Here is a 13,953-nt window from a genome sequence, read left to right as displayed (position 1 = left end):
ATATAACAATATCATCATTAGGTGCTTCAGTAAACTGCATTTCTGAACCTCAAGCTAATATGTCATGAGTATATGTAGCCTTATCTAAAAGCATGTTAAGTAATAGTAGTAATATTTTTGAATAAAGTGTAGTTTGTGGTGAGTTTAAATATGAGTTCTAGAAACCACTTATATGAGACATCTACCGATCAAGTACTATGATTGTAAAGAAAACATCTTTGTGCTGCTGCAATGTTCTTTTAAAACAATAAATCCAATACTTATTGAATCTAAATTTTTAGATATTTCGTTTAGTCGAACTTGAACGTGAACCCCTTCCTACAAATACTATACTTTAATGAAGAGAGAGAATCAAATAGTAATACAAAACCACGGACAACGCTTGTAATTCCTTGGGTATTAAGTGCATACTGTGCGCCCGAGCATCCACTGTGACGTCACCCGGCGTATCGCATTGAGAAAAGAAGTTCCGCTGATAGGCCCTCTTGGATCTGATATGATGTCAAATGCCAACTTGTCACTTTGCTGTTTTGTTTTCGTTTTGTTCTGTCAAAAAAACTAAGATGCAGCTAAAATAAATTGTATTTTTATTACAATAGTCTAATAATTGGTGAAGATTATTCACTAAATTCAAGTAAATGTATATTTTTCGATAGACATAATGCACACAACGCCTGCTAGCCCAGGTAAGATTTCAATGGCAATTAGGCAATTTCATACCTAACCTAAACTAAACTAAAATAATCTCTGCTGATGCATCACTTGTATACATTACTAAAAATTTTTCTAGTCTGACAATTTTTTAAGGGTGGTTCAACTAACAAATTGGGCCTATTTCACAGATCTGTATCCTGTATATGTTGAATACTTCACTACTTTTCCATGTGGATGAGAAAATACAACTTTTATGAAGAAATTGACCTAAGCGAAGAACAGATTACCCACTAAGAAGATTGCAACTTATCAATCAAGTTGAAGAGTGAAATGGTGTGCAATGGGTTCAACTACTTACATTAGAACAGTGAATAAAAAAGCAAGTTTTAAGGTCAGTATATTGATTTTACTTAAATTAACATTCAAATGAAAACCAATGCATTTTTCATTATTGTTTTATGTTTAATAATTATCATTGTACACTTTAGGGTAAAAAATGTCATCAATAATTTTTGGGGATGTTAATCTGATTTATTGGAAAATTATTGGTTTCAAATTATCAATATTTACAGGATAATTGTGGTACAAGTTGCATGGAACAATACTTAGAATTGTTTGTTTCTAGAATCCAAATTATACAATAATAAAAAAGTGTTGCCATTTGAAAGATCAAAAATGTTTTGAATACCCAGTTTTTGGGCCCTGTATAATTCCAATTCATATAACACAAGCAGCATTTAATAAAATGAAAAACATAGGGGTCAGAGAATTTTTGTGAAAAGTTAGTCTTTTTAATTTTATTGAACTTAGGCAGCATGCATGTTACAAAAGCACTGTATGTAGTGTTATCTAAATGCATGTTTAAAGGAACAATAATAATGTAAAAAAAACAAAAAAACATTAATTTCAATGTAAGAGATGTTCAAAATGTTTGTGGAAATAAGTATTGAGTGTAATGTAGCGAATTTGTGAAATAAAATAATTTTCTTTTTTTAATGTTAATTGTTGTAATACATCTGAAAACACTTAATATTTCCGAAACAGTGGAAGATAGGTATGGGACATTGTACATGAATTATGTCTAGAATTTTCTGAAGAATCCAAAAAACTAATAATATACAGGGGGTTGTAATTAAAATAAGAAATGTAAGTGAAATCAAAACTCAGAGTCGATCTCCACAAATATTTATTAAAAAGGTTGTTAATTGCCTAACATGTTTCGGGTGTATTCAGACACCCATCTTCAGAGGCTTAACTAGATCACTAGTCTGCTGACTGTCATTCTAAAAAGGGGGACAGTTGAACCCAAATGTACCAAGGTGGTTTTTTATTCTGCACGGGGGACAAACCTTGATCAAAAACCCAGTTCTGGTACAGAGGTGACAGGTTGCTCCGTTTTTTATTCTCGAAGGGGAAGGAGTCCATGTCCTGCTGCACCCAAGCCATGTTGCCCTGCACGGTCACACCTCCACAGTGACAAAGGGAAAGTCGCCCTCATTTTAATCTGTTAAATGTTGAACTTGTGAGTGTCCACCGCGGTTTTTTGTTGTGTGACGTCCCTTTCGTGTCCATTTGGTCTCCTCAGATAGACATGCAGTTTTTACATCATTCAACTTCTTCGGGTTTTGATTAAGTTTTTTTCCCCCTTAAAGAATAAAAAACCGAGCTAGTAACTTCACTTTTTGACATCAACACTGGGTTTTGATTAAGTTTTTTTCCCCTTCGAGAATAAAAAACGGAGCAACCTGTCACCTCTGTACCAGAACTGGGTTTTTGATCAAGGTTTTTTCCCCCGTGCAGAATAAAAAACCACCTTGGTACATTTGGGTTCAACTGTCCCCCCTTTTAGAATGACAGTCAGCAGACTAGTGATCTAGTTAAGCCTCTGAAGATGGGTGTCTGAATACACCCGAAACATGTTAGGCAATTAACAACCTTTTTAATAAATATTTGTGGAGATCGACTCTGAGTTTTGATTTCACTTACACTCACTACTCCACTGTGTGCATATGGACTACTACTTTTCGATAAAATAAGAAAGTTGGTATCGGCCACTGTCACATGACACACCCTATATAATTTTTATTTTTTTTAATAAATGCGCATCTAAAAATACAAATCGACGTGTTCAAGCGTTTTTCCCAACACGCTCTCATTTATTGGTTATCGAATTTATTCCATTTGGCTGTTCCACACTGTATGATACAACATTTGGTTATCTAGTACCATGATTGTAAAGCAAACTCGATGCATTGGCATTGCTATCTCAGAAAGTGTAGTTGATAGAGCTTTAGTTAAATGGAGGCAAAGTTGCGCATTTTATTTGGTAAAAAAAAATTCATAAAAGTTTCATTGACAAAAACCGGAAAGCTCAAATTTCTATTTTATTTTTTTACTACTTTAATTAATGGCACCTTCTGGAGGCACTTTTTTATGCTCTTCAAGAAAATAGTTTTAGTTTTCAGCTCCGACATTTTGTTTTTTAGATACCAACATCAACTTCAAATTTTCAAATACGGACCTCAACTAACTTTTTATTTCATTTTTCAGTAGCCACAGACCTTCTGAAACTAATAATGTGTCACACTTGTCAAAAAAATATACCTAGTGTACCTACTTGTATTATGTATTCGGTATTTTAAGATTTTTTAAAAAATTAAGCAATTGAAATTGATATGTTGTCATAATGAGTAGATAATTTAGTTTTATATAATTTAATAATTAGGTTCATTGCTCCTTCAAAAAAGAGAGAGAGTTTCTTATAGTACTTTTCATTTATTTAAAAAAAAAATATGTTTTTGGTTAATTATTTATTTTTCGGATACTCACATGTTTGAATTCGAGGTTGAGTTTTGATGAAACAGCTTAATCATATCAATAGCTATTTATGTAACCAGTTACGAAAAGATCGATTCTGTGTAACGAATGAATGTTTGTAGGGCGAGCGCAGCGAGGTCCTACAATTTGAATGAGTTAAATTTGACATTACAATTTGATTGAAATTAATGTTTTTACATATATACGTGTTGCATACTTTTAATACAATATTTCGAGAAGAGTTGAAAATTATACACTAAAATCAAGTAAATGTATATTTTTTGAAGGACATAGAGCCTGCTGATCCAAGTAAGATTACAATGCAAATTTCATACCTATCCTATGTATTGAACCCTGCTGATGCATCATTACTACACATTTTTCTCGTCTGGCATTTTCTAAGTACAGTTCAAGTAGCAAATTAGGCCTATCCTACAGATCTGTATCTGGTATATGCTAAATACTTCACTACTTTTTCATGTGGGTCCGAAAGCATAACTTTTATGGAGAAATTGACAACTTAAACAAGGCTCAAATTACCCACCAAGAAGTACTACATTAGAACAGTGCATAAAATAGCAAGTTTTAATGTTAGTTAACTATTTTTACTGAAATTTACATTAAAATGAAAAGCATTGCAGTTTTTATTATTGTTTTACGTTAACACAATAATCTCAAAGATAATCATCATTATTTACTTTGGTAAATTGCATTATTGAACGTCAAATCAATATGTATTATATTTAGTGTCATCTAAAAGCATGTTTAAAGTAATAGTAATAATGAGGTAGTTTGCAGTGAGTACAAATGATGAACTCAAGACACCGCTTGTCTCTCTTCTACATTATGAGTACTATGATTATAAAGCAAACACCTTTGTGTAGTTGCAGTGTTTTTAAAACCAAGTAAATTCTTATGAATTTTTAAATAATTTGATTATTCAAGCTATTCCCTTTCTATAAATAATATCTCAGATAGACTGGAATTAACATTAAGGTTGATTGGATTATTTTAATCAGAGTGAACTATTTGGGTAGCTACAAAAAGTATCTTGTAAAACTGTGACAGTCCAAATTTTCTTTGTTTTATAATGTAACGCCCTGTATATTATTGAATTTTTGAATTTACTCATTGATTGATTGATCAGGAAGACTTTTTACATCTAGCGTGCACCGTTTTGTAATCTTTGTTTTTTATAAGCTATGTGATAATATCAGTTTTAATTTAAGCTGGGCAATTTTTTTAAAAACAAAAATTTGAAATGTTTTTTTTTTTTTGTTTTGACTATGCAGGGTGGAGCATAAATTTGTGGCAGATAAAATATGGGTATTTTTAAATTCTTAAATAGAACCACATTTTTTAATACATTTTAAATTCTACACTTAATTCTTAAACATTTACACTATACAGGGTGTCCCATAACTATATGACAATCTCTCCGGAGCATACAGGGGAGGTCAAAATAATACCATTTATTCATATAAAAAAAATTCCTAAAGTCACTCTTAAGGGAGATATCGAGCCCCAAAGAACTGCCTTCCAATTAACGTTTTTGGCCGTAACTTCTGAACCACTTTGTATATTGTAATGATTTTTGGGTTTAATGTTTTATCGAAAGAGACCTTCTATTTGACAAAACCAGGTATCTCGTCTTAGCAGAAAGACAGGAACTAGGTACTCAAGAAACAATTTGCTTAAACTTTGACAGCTGTCATTATTTTCAGCTGCAAACACCATTAATAGATACTCTTGACATTTTTATCGAAAAGTCGTACTCTTCTTTTATTTCGATAAAATGAACGGTTTTCAAGATAAATCAAAAATCATTACAATATACAAAGTGGTTTAAAAGTTACGGCCAAAAAAGTTAATTGGAAGGCAGTTCTTTGGGGCTCGATATCTCCCTTAGGAGTGACTTTAGGAAAAATGTTTATATGAACAAATCGTATTATTTTGACCTCCTCTGTATGCTCCCGAGAGATTGTCATATAGTTATGGGACACCCAGTATAAAGGGTGTTACAAATTCGATGCATTAGCATTGCTATTTCAGAAACTATTGTTGATAGAGCTTTAGTTAAATGGAGACAACGTTGCGCATTTTATTGCTAAATAATTTGGTAAAAAAAAATTCTAAATTTTTTATTACATCTGGAGTAAATTCCAAAATAATCATTAATAAAGTGGTAAAAAACAAATAGAAATTTGACTTTTTCGGTTTTTGTCGGAAATCTCCGGATGTAATAAATAGTTTTTGAATTTTTTGTTAGGCATTTAGCTGAAATCGGTTAAAACACGTTGACGTTTTTTTATGTTCTTGTCGTAATATTATTTTCTTTGTTTCAGATATTCTCCCGGTGAAGCGAGATGCATAAAAAGTCGTACAGGGAAATTCTGGAATTCTTATTTATTTTACTAATAAACTAAAAATTGGGGCGCGGGTTGTGTGTAGTTTTATCTGCTATTTCGATTTGCTGTTATGCGATATGCAGCATTTTCCTATCCACAATATTTGGCAGCATAATTTTTATTTAATGTTCGACTAAATGGGGATGTATTAAAAGAATTGTAATTCCTTTAAATGTCAATCTACGCATGGCGAACTGAGTAACTGTGCAGAAGTTGACATTGGAATTGAACCAGACCAGCAATCAGTCATTAATATCTATCAAACGTACAATTTATTTTCCAACTGATTAACCCAGATAAACCTAAAACTATTTTTTTTTGGGAAACCAAGGGTTTTATTTATTAAATAGGGCTATTTTAACACTCTAAACCTCTAAAAAACATCAGATTTTTTTTTGGTTGTCAAGTTTTTTCTAAAACTGACGTTTTTTTAAAGGAACAGTAGGACAATACGCTGTTATCGGATTACTTATCATATATTACATAAAATTATAAAGTATGGTACAAAATGAAACAATCCTTAGGATGTAGTCCAACGGAACATTTTTTACATCTAAAAAATGAATTCTTGTGACAAATACGACATGGGTCGCTTATTTTGATATTCCACCAGATGGTCTAGTCTATCGAATCTGGAAAATTCATGTTCACTTTGTGATGGTCTTGACGGGCCCCTTCTAGAACTCTTCTTATAAGTTTCTAGTAGGTTCGTCGCTATGCTTCTTCTAAATGCCAATTGGTCCAACTTTCCTAGATTTATACGGTGAAGTTGCCATGCATTCTGTATAGCCATATCAATGCAATGGCAAAATAGGGGAAAATACCTTTTTTTTTCCCTAATGGAGATTCTGTTCAGGCTGATATTTTGGTCTGATCTGTCAACTCCCCCCATATTTTGGTTGTACATTTGAATAAGATAAGGTTGATCAACATTTACATGTTTCTTCTCGGCTCTTGAATATCTCTTTACTTTATTTACTGGGGAAACCGAAAGAAAATTCGTTGCGATGTTTGCGACATTATTATCATTCCATTTACATAATAGTATGGTTTCATTCCCTAATTTGTGGCAAAATGTTCTGAACTCTCCAGGGGGTCAGAGGGAATCCTATTTTCCCTTATAGTTCCCGTACATTTGATCCCTTTATCTTTTAGTACTTCAAGTAACGAATACGATGTAAAAAAGTTGTCGCAAAATATATGATAGGGACGATAGGTTTCAGAGGTTAGTACATCAACATATTGTAGAATAACACTGGCTCCTAATCCCTGATCCTTATATTTTTCGTGAAGTGGAGCTGTGGAACCTTGATACGGATCAAACCATACAATATATCCCAGCCTAGTTGTGCCAGCCCAAAACTTATAGCCCCAACGTATCGGTTTGCCGCGTATAAATTGTTTGCAGCCATGGCGACCATAATATGGCACCATGGCTTCATCGACACTATGATTTTCTTCTTCGGGTGCAAACAATCTAAAACGCTGATTCAACCCATCAAACAATGGCCTCATCTTCGAGAACTTTTCATCCTTTGAAAGCTGCGTATTGTCGTTGCAGTGAAGATTAGACATTATGTATTGAAACCGATCCCGAGAAATAGATTCACAAACCAAGGGATTATTTGCATCTGGGCGATTTTGCCAGTACATTTTGCGACGGTTTACAACGGCGTATCCGCTCAGAATGAGAACCCCAAGAAAGCAGTAAAATTCTTCTTCAGCGACAGTAGAGGTCTGATTTTTTTGGGCTGCGTATATATTTGTATAATTTATCAGCATTTGAACTATATCCTTATCAAAAAAATACATGAAGAGTTCTAAAGGAGATTTTTCGACTTTTGGGCCACATACGTCCAACCAATTAGGAAAGGTGTTGGTCAATTCCACATCGGACCATTTGACAGTTGGCTTTTTTCTGGACTTACTTTTGATTGACAGTTTTTTCTTCTTGGTTGCAAAGGAACTTAGCGGTATCTCGTCATCAGAATCCCACTGTTCTTCATCTTGTTGACTTTCACCGTCATATGACAAATTTGCCTCTGCACGTAATTGGCTTCCTGGAAGGTTATTGGGGACAAAATTTTCATCGCCAGAGTCCTCGTCTGTGAGCTCTTCATTGGCATTTTCCGGCGGCAAGATTGTAATACTGTCTGGTGCAGGGGAGTCGAGATCAAAGTTTTCTAATTCCTCAAGCAATTCGTGCAGTTTTAGAGGTCTGTGTAAATTATATTTAGATCTGAAACAAAAAAAAATGTACACAACACTAGTTGCCGAAACAGAGTATATTGTCCTACTGTTCTTTTAACGGAACATCATATTTAGCACGTGTGTAGACATGGTGAAATAACAAATTAGCTTAGGATTATGTTTTATAAGGTCAAGGTTAACGTTATTAAAAACAGAAAAAGAAGTTAATTGAAAATATCACGAATAAAACTTAATACTTACGAGCAAGGATCCATGATTCACTAACAGAAACAAATGCACAGAAATAGAACCGGTGTGAATAATTCTAAAATTGCTCACGTGGATCTAAACAGTATAAATCCACCGTCAATTATGCTTCTCATCGCGTATAAGATGCGCCATCTATTCGAAAATTATGTAGGTATTTTATAGAAAACTGTAAATTAAACTGTTCCTTTTACGGAACGGTAGGCTCAAATGGCCGCCAATTAAGCCGGGCTTATAAAAAGGGTTTAATTTGTTGTAACATTTGTACCTAAAAACCGCTTAAAACTAAAGGTAATTCTAAATTTTGTTTATGAAGATCAACAAATAGGTACAGGGTTGGTCCGTATATTTAAACAGCTTGAAGCGACTTTATTTTTGAATAGAATAAGAGACCATGACAAAAGTTAAAAAAATACGAACTTGAGGAATCTTTAATGGAACACCCTGTATATTTTCTGATGAGTTGATAGATGTTTTTGTTCTAATAAATCCCCAAATCTGAAACTATACAGAAATTAGGAATTCAAAATAGTTGGTCTTTGGCGTTCGGCTTCTGTTTTGTCGTTTGTCGAGTCCGCCGATCCACGCGGGTCATGCGTTAAGCCACCGCCCTCTATACTACAAAGCCTAAAATGTCACTTTTAGCAGTAAGAAATATGTTTTTTTTTATTATTTCGTGTAGTTGATTGCAAGTTGTGACTGAAAATTAAAAAAAGAGGTTCATTCCTGATCCAGATATGTATTAGATAGAGCTTTTTATACACAATCAAGTCCAGCCTAAACAATTTGGTTAAAACATTTGTCCTGGAAAGTACAACACACAGCAAACTAGTTTACAAGAAAATCTGTAAATCCTTGAAACTAGGTAAGCAAAACTGGTAAATGGTTTTTATGTCATTACCAAGAACATTCATTCAAAATTATGTTTGTTGCTCTCACAATGAATGATGCTTTAAAATAAAACTCACATACTTGCGCATGTAACAAGTACCTACTAGAAAGCACTTGTACCTACCATTGAGAATAGTGTTGGAGTAAAATCATCCCACTTCAAAGTGTTCAACCACTGTTGAGTTAGATCCGGTTTTTTGTAAAGTAAAAAACTGACATGGTTGGGCTGTTACAATGTGGCTTGAACAACTTATGAACGGCAGTAAACAAAAATAACTTACGCAAATAACCTCAAGTCTTGATTTTAAACCGTAAAAATTCATCTAATCCTCAAAAAACTCAATTTTTACAATACAAACTGTTACCACTATTCCCGCCATATTAGAATTTTTGACAAGCACCTTCTAGGCTTTCTAGTATAGTAGGCGATGGTTAAGCTGATGGCGGAGAAGTCACGGGGTCGCGGATTGACGAATCACGCTACGGCCATTACAACCGCGTTGCCACGGTGCGCTTTGGTCGTGTTTAAAATATTTCACTTCTTTAGATTATGGGTAATTCTGTAAGTAATGTAATTTTAATGTTATTGATTTACATAAGTACCTAATTTCATTAGAATCAAAAGCGTATTTTTAGATATAAAGTAGACCTTAATTGATCAAATCATCTTAGTTAAAAAAAATTCACACTCGACAACGTTGCAAAACTGGACCAACAGAAAGTAAACTAGTATTCTTGTGTAGAATTGGCGCCCGGTTTGAAAATAATTTACTAAGGACCGGGTAATATAAAGTGTCCCAAGAGCAAATCATATCGAGTTACTATAAGTTCACCAGTATTTGTATTTTATCGAATTATTAATACTGAATACCCATCGTCTTCGCCACTTCCCCACAGTCCCTAGGGAGTAAAAGAGCTACCAGTACAAGTGAAATCAATACGGTGTCTCTGACACTTTCCATATGACCAACATATCTTTGGTAACAACAACTTTTTTTGACCCAGGTATCCTACATTATTATTATAGTATTGAACTGCTAATTTTTATATAAAACATAACATTGGGTCGTAGAAAAAATTAGATGCGCAACTTTGGAGTAAGCTGCTTTTTGCACCTTCGAACTTGGAAACCTCGCGTCGGGCTTCAAATGGTTCGCGGGATCAAAATTTGCACTTTCCTCCCTAGTTGCGTAAATAACTATTTCAACCATAAAGTGACCCTTTCTCAACGTGAAACATTGATTGGCTTTATACGTTTTTTCGACGTAACCATTATGAATAAAAATAAGTATTTTTCAACGTTGATTTTAGGGTATAGAAAGTAGAGTAAAAGTCGACTTAAAATCAACATTACTGGGTTATTTAAATATGTAATATCAACGTTTTTTCAACGTTGACGTAAAACTAGCCGTGTGTTTAACTTCGAACAAAATTTAATTCATGTCAACCCTACATCATCCGGATCAACAGTACGAAAATATTTGACAAACCATTTAATAACACCGTTAGCGGAAAAAACGCGCGGTATTTAGCAGAATTTCCGAAAGATTACTGAATGTTTCTACCGAGACCCGAGACGCAGTATACTGCGCCGTATATCACTCCCCACACGATCCTACTGCGCAAGTCAGGAAGCGCGTATTGAAATACAAGCACGCAGTAAGCTTTCGGTACTGCGCATACCGACCACCCCGATTCCGCACCGCTACCGTACCGACAAGTCAGAAACCGGCCTTAGTTTTATAGTCTATGGTTACATCACTAGATAGACCGGTGAAAGTATTGATTGACACTAATAAGAGATCAGACATGGTTTATTCGAATGACTTCACTATTATACTCACATTCTCATGTTAGTTGTACAAAAGTTGCTCGCAGAATGACGTCTTCGCGCCATGTGCCATACAAACCATCGAAAAACCAGAAATACCAATCTAGCGGACAATGTTGCCAATGTACACAACAATTAGGAATTTTTCTACAGAGTAATAACATTTAAAGTGAAGAGTGAAACATGGTGCAATGTTTTCAACTACCAACATTATAACATAACATTATTAGTAGGGTTCGCCAATTTCTTGATTATGTCAAGATATTGTCTTGATTTCAAGAAAAATGGAAAATGGAAATGGATTTGTATATTCAAGACAAGACAAGAAATGTTATGTCAATATCAAGATTTTTTGACAAGACATCAAGAAATCTTGAAAAAAAAATGCAGAAGATCTTTATGTAAGTAAATAAGTGTGTCTTTAAAAAAAGTGAAAAGTACTGCCAGAAAGGCAGTATTCTTCATTATTATATACTTCACTTATATTATTATAAATACTGAAGTTTCATTATAAAAACTTAACAGATTAAACACAAATAAAGATCATACATCTGAAAATTCAAGTATTATCTGGTAACAAAAAATATCAAGTATGTTTTAAATAATATTTTAACACTTAACAAGTATTGGTGGAGCTCTTTATATCCGAATTCAGAAGCCAGGAATTAAGGCACATAAGACTTCTTACGGAATCCAGGGCTAGCCGATTTCTTGATTTGGTCACAGTTAAAGCTGCTCTTGAAAATAACCTTTCAGCAGGTACCGATGTTGCTGGAGTTGCGAGAAAGTCTTTGGCCATTTATGACAATGTGCGGTAAATATTTTCGTTTCTTCTCCACCAATCTAGTATGTCTTCGGAGTTATTTGCTCTCGGTTCACTAAGATACCTCTGAATTTCATTTCTCCAAAATTCTGAGTGAACAATGTTTTCTTCTTTCTTGAATAGGCAAGTAATGTCCAAGTCAAATTCCATGTCAACACTGTCATCTACCTCATCATTTTTGGAATCTTCCATAGGTTTATATGAGAGGTCACATTTATTAAAATAGTTTTTTTTAAAAACTTCTTGAAATGCTGTGAACAGCCTGTGATTGCAGAAGTTTTCCCCATGAAGTGGAGGAAAATGTGTCAACTTTAAGTCGGGGATCTAGAATGAGGACTACACAGTAAATCCAGTTTGTTTTGTTGTAGTGCTTCACAATTTTATCTCTCGCAGCCTGTATACAGTATAGCATCTGCTCGTCGGTAGTAGTCCTTTCAATTTTATGGTCCAATTCGTGCGCCCATAGTTCCAGTTTGTCCAAAAGCATGTTGGCTCCAATTACAACCATGGGAAGTGTGCAGTATTTTTCTCCTTCAAAGACGGAAGAAAGCGTTTTAAAACTTCTCAAATACTGACAAATATTGCTTATTAGAATCCATTCTTTCTCTGTTATCTTTAAATCCTTCAAGTTGCTGATATTATCGCAAAGTATATTTAATGCTTCTTTCACACTCAAACTCCATACCAGCATTTCAAAAGTTGAATTCCATCTTGTGGGCATATCCAATTTTGGCTTAGTCATCTTACAGTTTACCGCTTCACAAAAACTTTTAAGTTTAAGCTGAGTTTGTTCAGAAAATTTGATTTTCTTCACAAGACTTCTGATTTTACTTACAGGCGAAGTAAGATCTACACTACTTTGGCTTGTCTCTGAGTCAGACTCAGATTCCAAATCACTTTCTGCAGGTTCTTTTTCGAATCTTCTTTTATTTGGTTCAATAATTTTCATAAAATCCTGTACCGTTAAGTTGAGAATATGCGCAAAACATACAAAGTGTTTGTTTTTGTGATCAAGACCTGGTATCAAGTTCTCCAAGTAGCGCATCATGGTGAAGTTAGAAGCCGTATTGTCAGTTGTCACACCTTGAATGAAATCCAGTATTTCGTACGATTTTAGAACCTCGAAGAAAAGGTTGGCAACTGATTCACCTGTATGTTTTCCGTCTGCAGGTATAAAGTCCAAAACAATTGATTGAAGTCTCCATTTCTTGTCCACGAAGTGAGCTGTAATCCCGTAGTATCCCTTCATACCGAATGACGACCACCCATCAATAGTAAATGAAATTTTTGATTCAGATGCTTTGAGAAACTTTGAAACAGAGATCTTCATTGTGTCATATTTTTGCAAAATTTTTCTTTTTAAAGTATTACCACAAGGTAAAACTACATCTGGATTTAAATATGTAAACAGCTGCTTTGTCACATCATCTTCAAAGAAAATGAAAGGCAGATACTTCTTCGTAACAAATTCGATGAGAAGGTCATCAACAGTGTCCTTGTTTAGAGACTGAGTTCTTGCTCTTGCCTGGAATTGAAAATCGAGTAATAAATACCGGTGGCAATGGAATAAGTACTTCTATTCCGTGGTATTTTTTTATAGAATGGGTTCATATTATGATTGGGAAATAATTTATTATTCAAATGTCAAAATTCGACCCACTCCCCACTTCAAACCTGAGTTGGAACATAACTTTACCCTGCATCTTTTCTCTTTGTTTATGGATTTAAATTATTTTTAAATATGATATTGGTCAATAATTTCTAGATTTTTTTTTAACTTGACTCAACGGGGACACGTAAGATTGTAAAATTATGTAAAATTTAAGCACACTTCAGAGAATCTTTTCGGTTTAAGTAAAAACTAATGATATTTAAAAATCAACAATTCAACTTACAGTTTGTCTACGTTGACTTTCGTTTACCCAAGCCAAAATACCACTTCCACTTCCATCAGACCTCGCTGAGTTCCAACTGGTACAGGGTGCTTGGCTATTTTGTGATAGGCACCTGATTTCCGTAGAGGACGAGGACCCTTCCTGAGAAAATTCTTTGTCGAATAACATTTTATGTTT

At 34.1% G+C, this 13,953-nt stretch overlaps 1 protein-coding gene and 1 long non-coding RNA gene across 2 annotated transcripts; one reads left to right on the top strand and one right to left on the bottom strand.

The window, feature by feature from the left end:
* Nucleotides 1–525: 525 nt before the first annotated feature.
* On the top strand, nt 526–5,911 carry LOC145739384 (uncharacterized). Its single transcript, XR_014181014.1, has 3 exons — nt 526–686; nt 843–1,045; nt 5,817–5,911. It is a non-coding gene; the product is annotated as an uncharacterized LOC145739384 (long non-coding RNA).
* A 6,202-nt stretch (nt 5,912–12,113) lies between these two features.
* Nucleotides 12,114–13,130, bottom strand: LOC145739380 (uncharacterized). The gene has a single exon (XM_081994818.1). The coding sequence runs from the start codon at nt 13,128–13,130 to the stop codon at nt 12,114–12,116; it is 1,017 nt and encodes a 338-aa protein (XP_081850944.1).
* Nucleotides 13,131–13,953: the final 823 nt, after the last annotated feature.

This window comes from Ips typographus, unplaced genomic scaffold (assembly GCF_016097725.1).
Source record: "Ips typographus isolate SLU unplaced genomic scaffold, UJ_Ityp_2.0 IpsContig112, whole genome shotgun sequence".
NCBI lineage: Eukaryota > Metazoa > Arthropoda > Insecta > Coleoptera > Curculionidae > Ips > Ips typographus.
Note: the sequence above shows the minus strand (reverse complement) of the source record. Positions and strands in the feature narration are given on the sequence as shown.

Bases quoted from the DNA above. Each gene is read 5' to 3' on its own strand.
- LOC145739380 (XM_081994818.1), bottom strand. From the start codon at position 13,130: ATGAAGGGATACTACGGGATTACAGCTCACTTCGTGGACAAGAAATGG.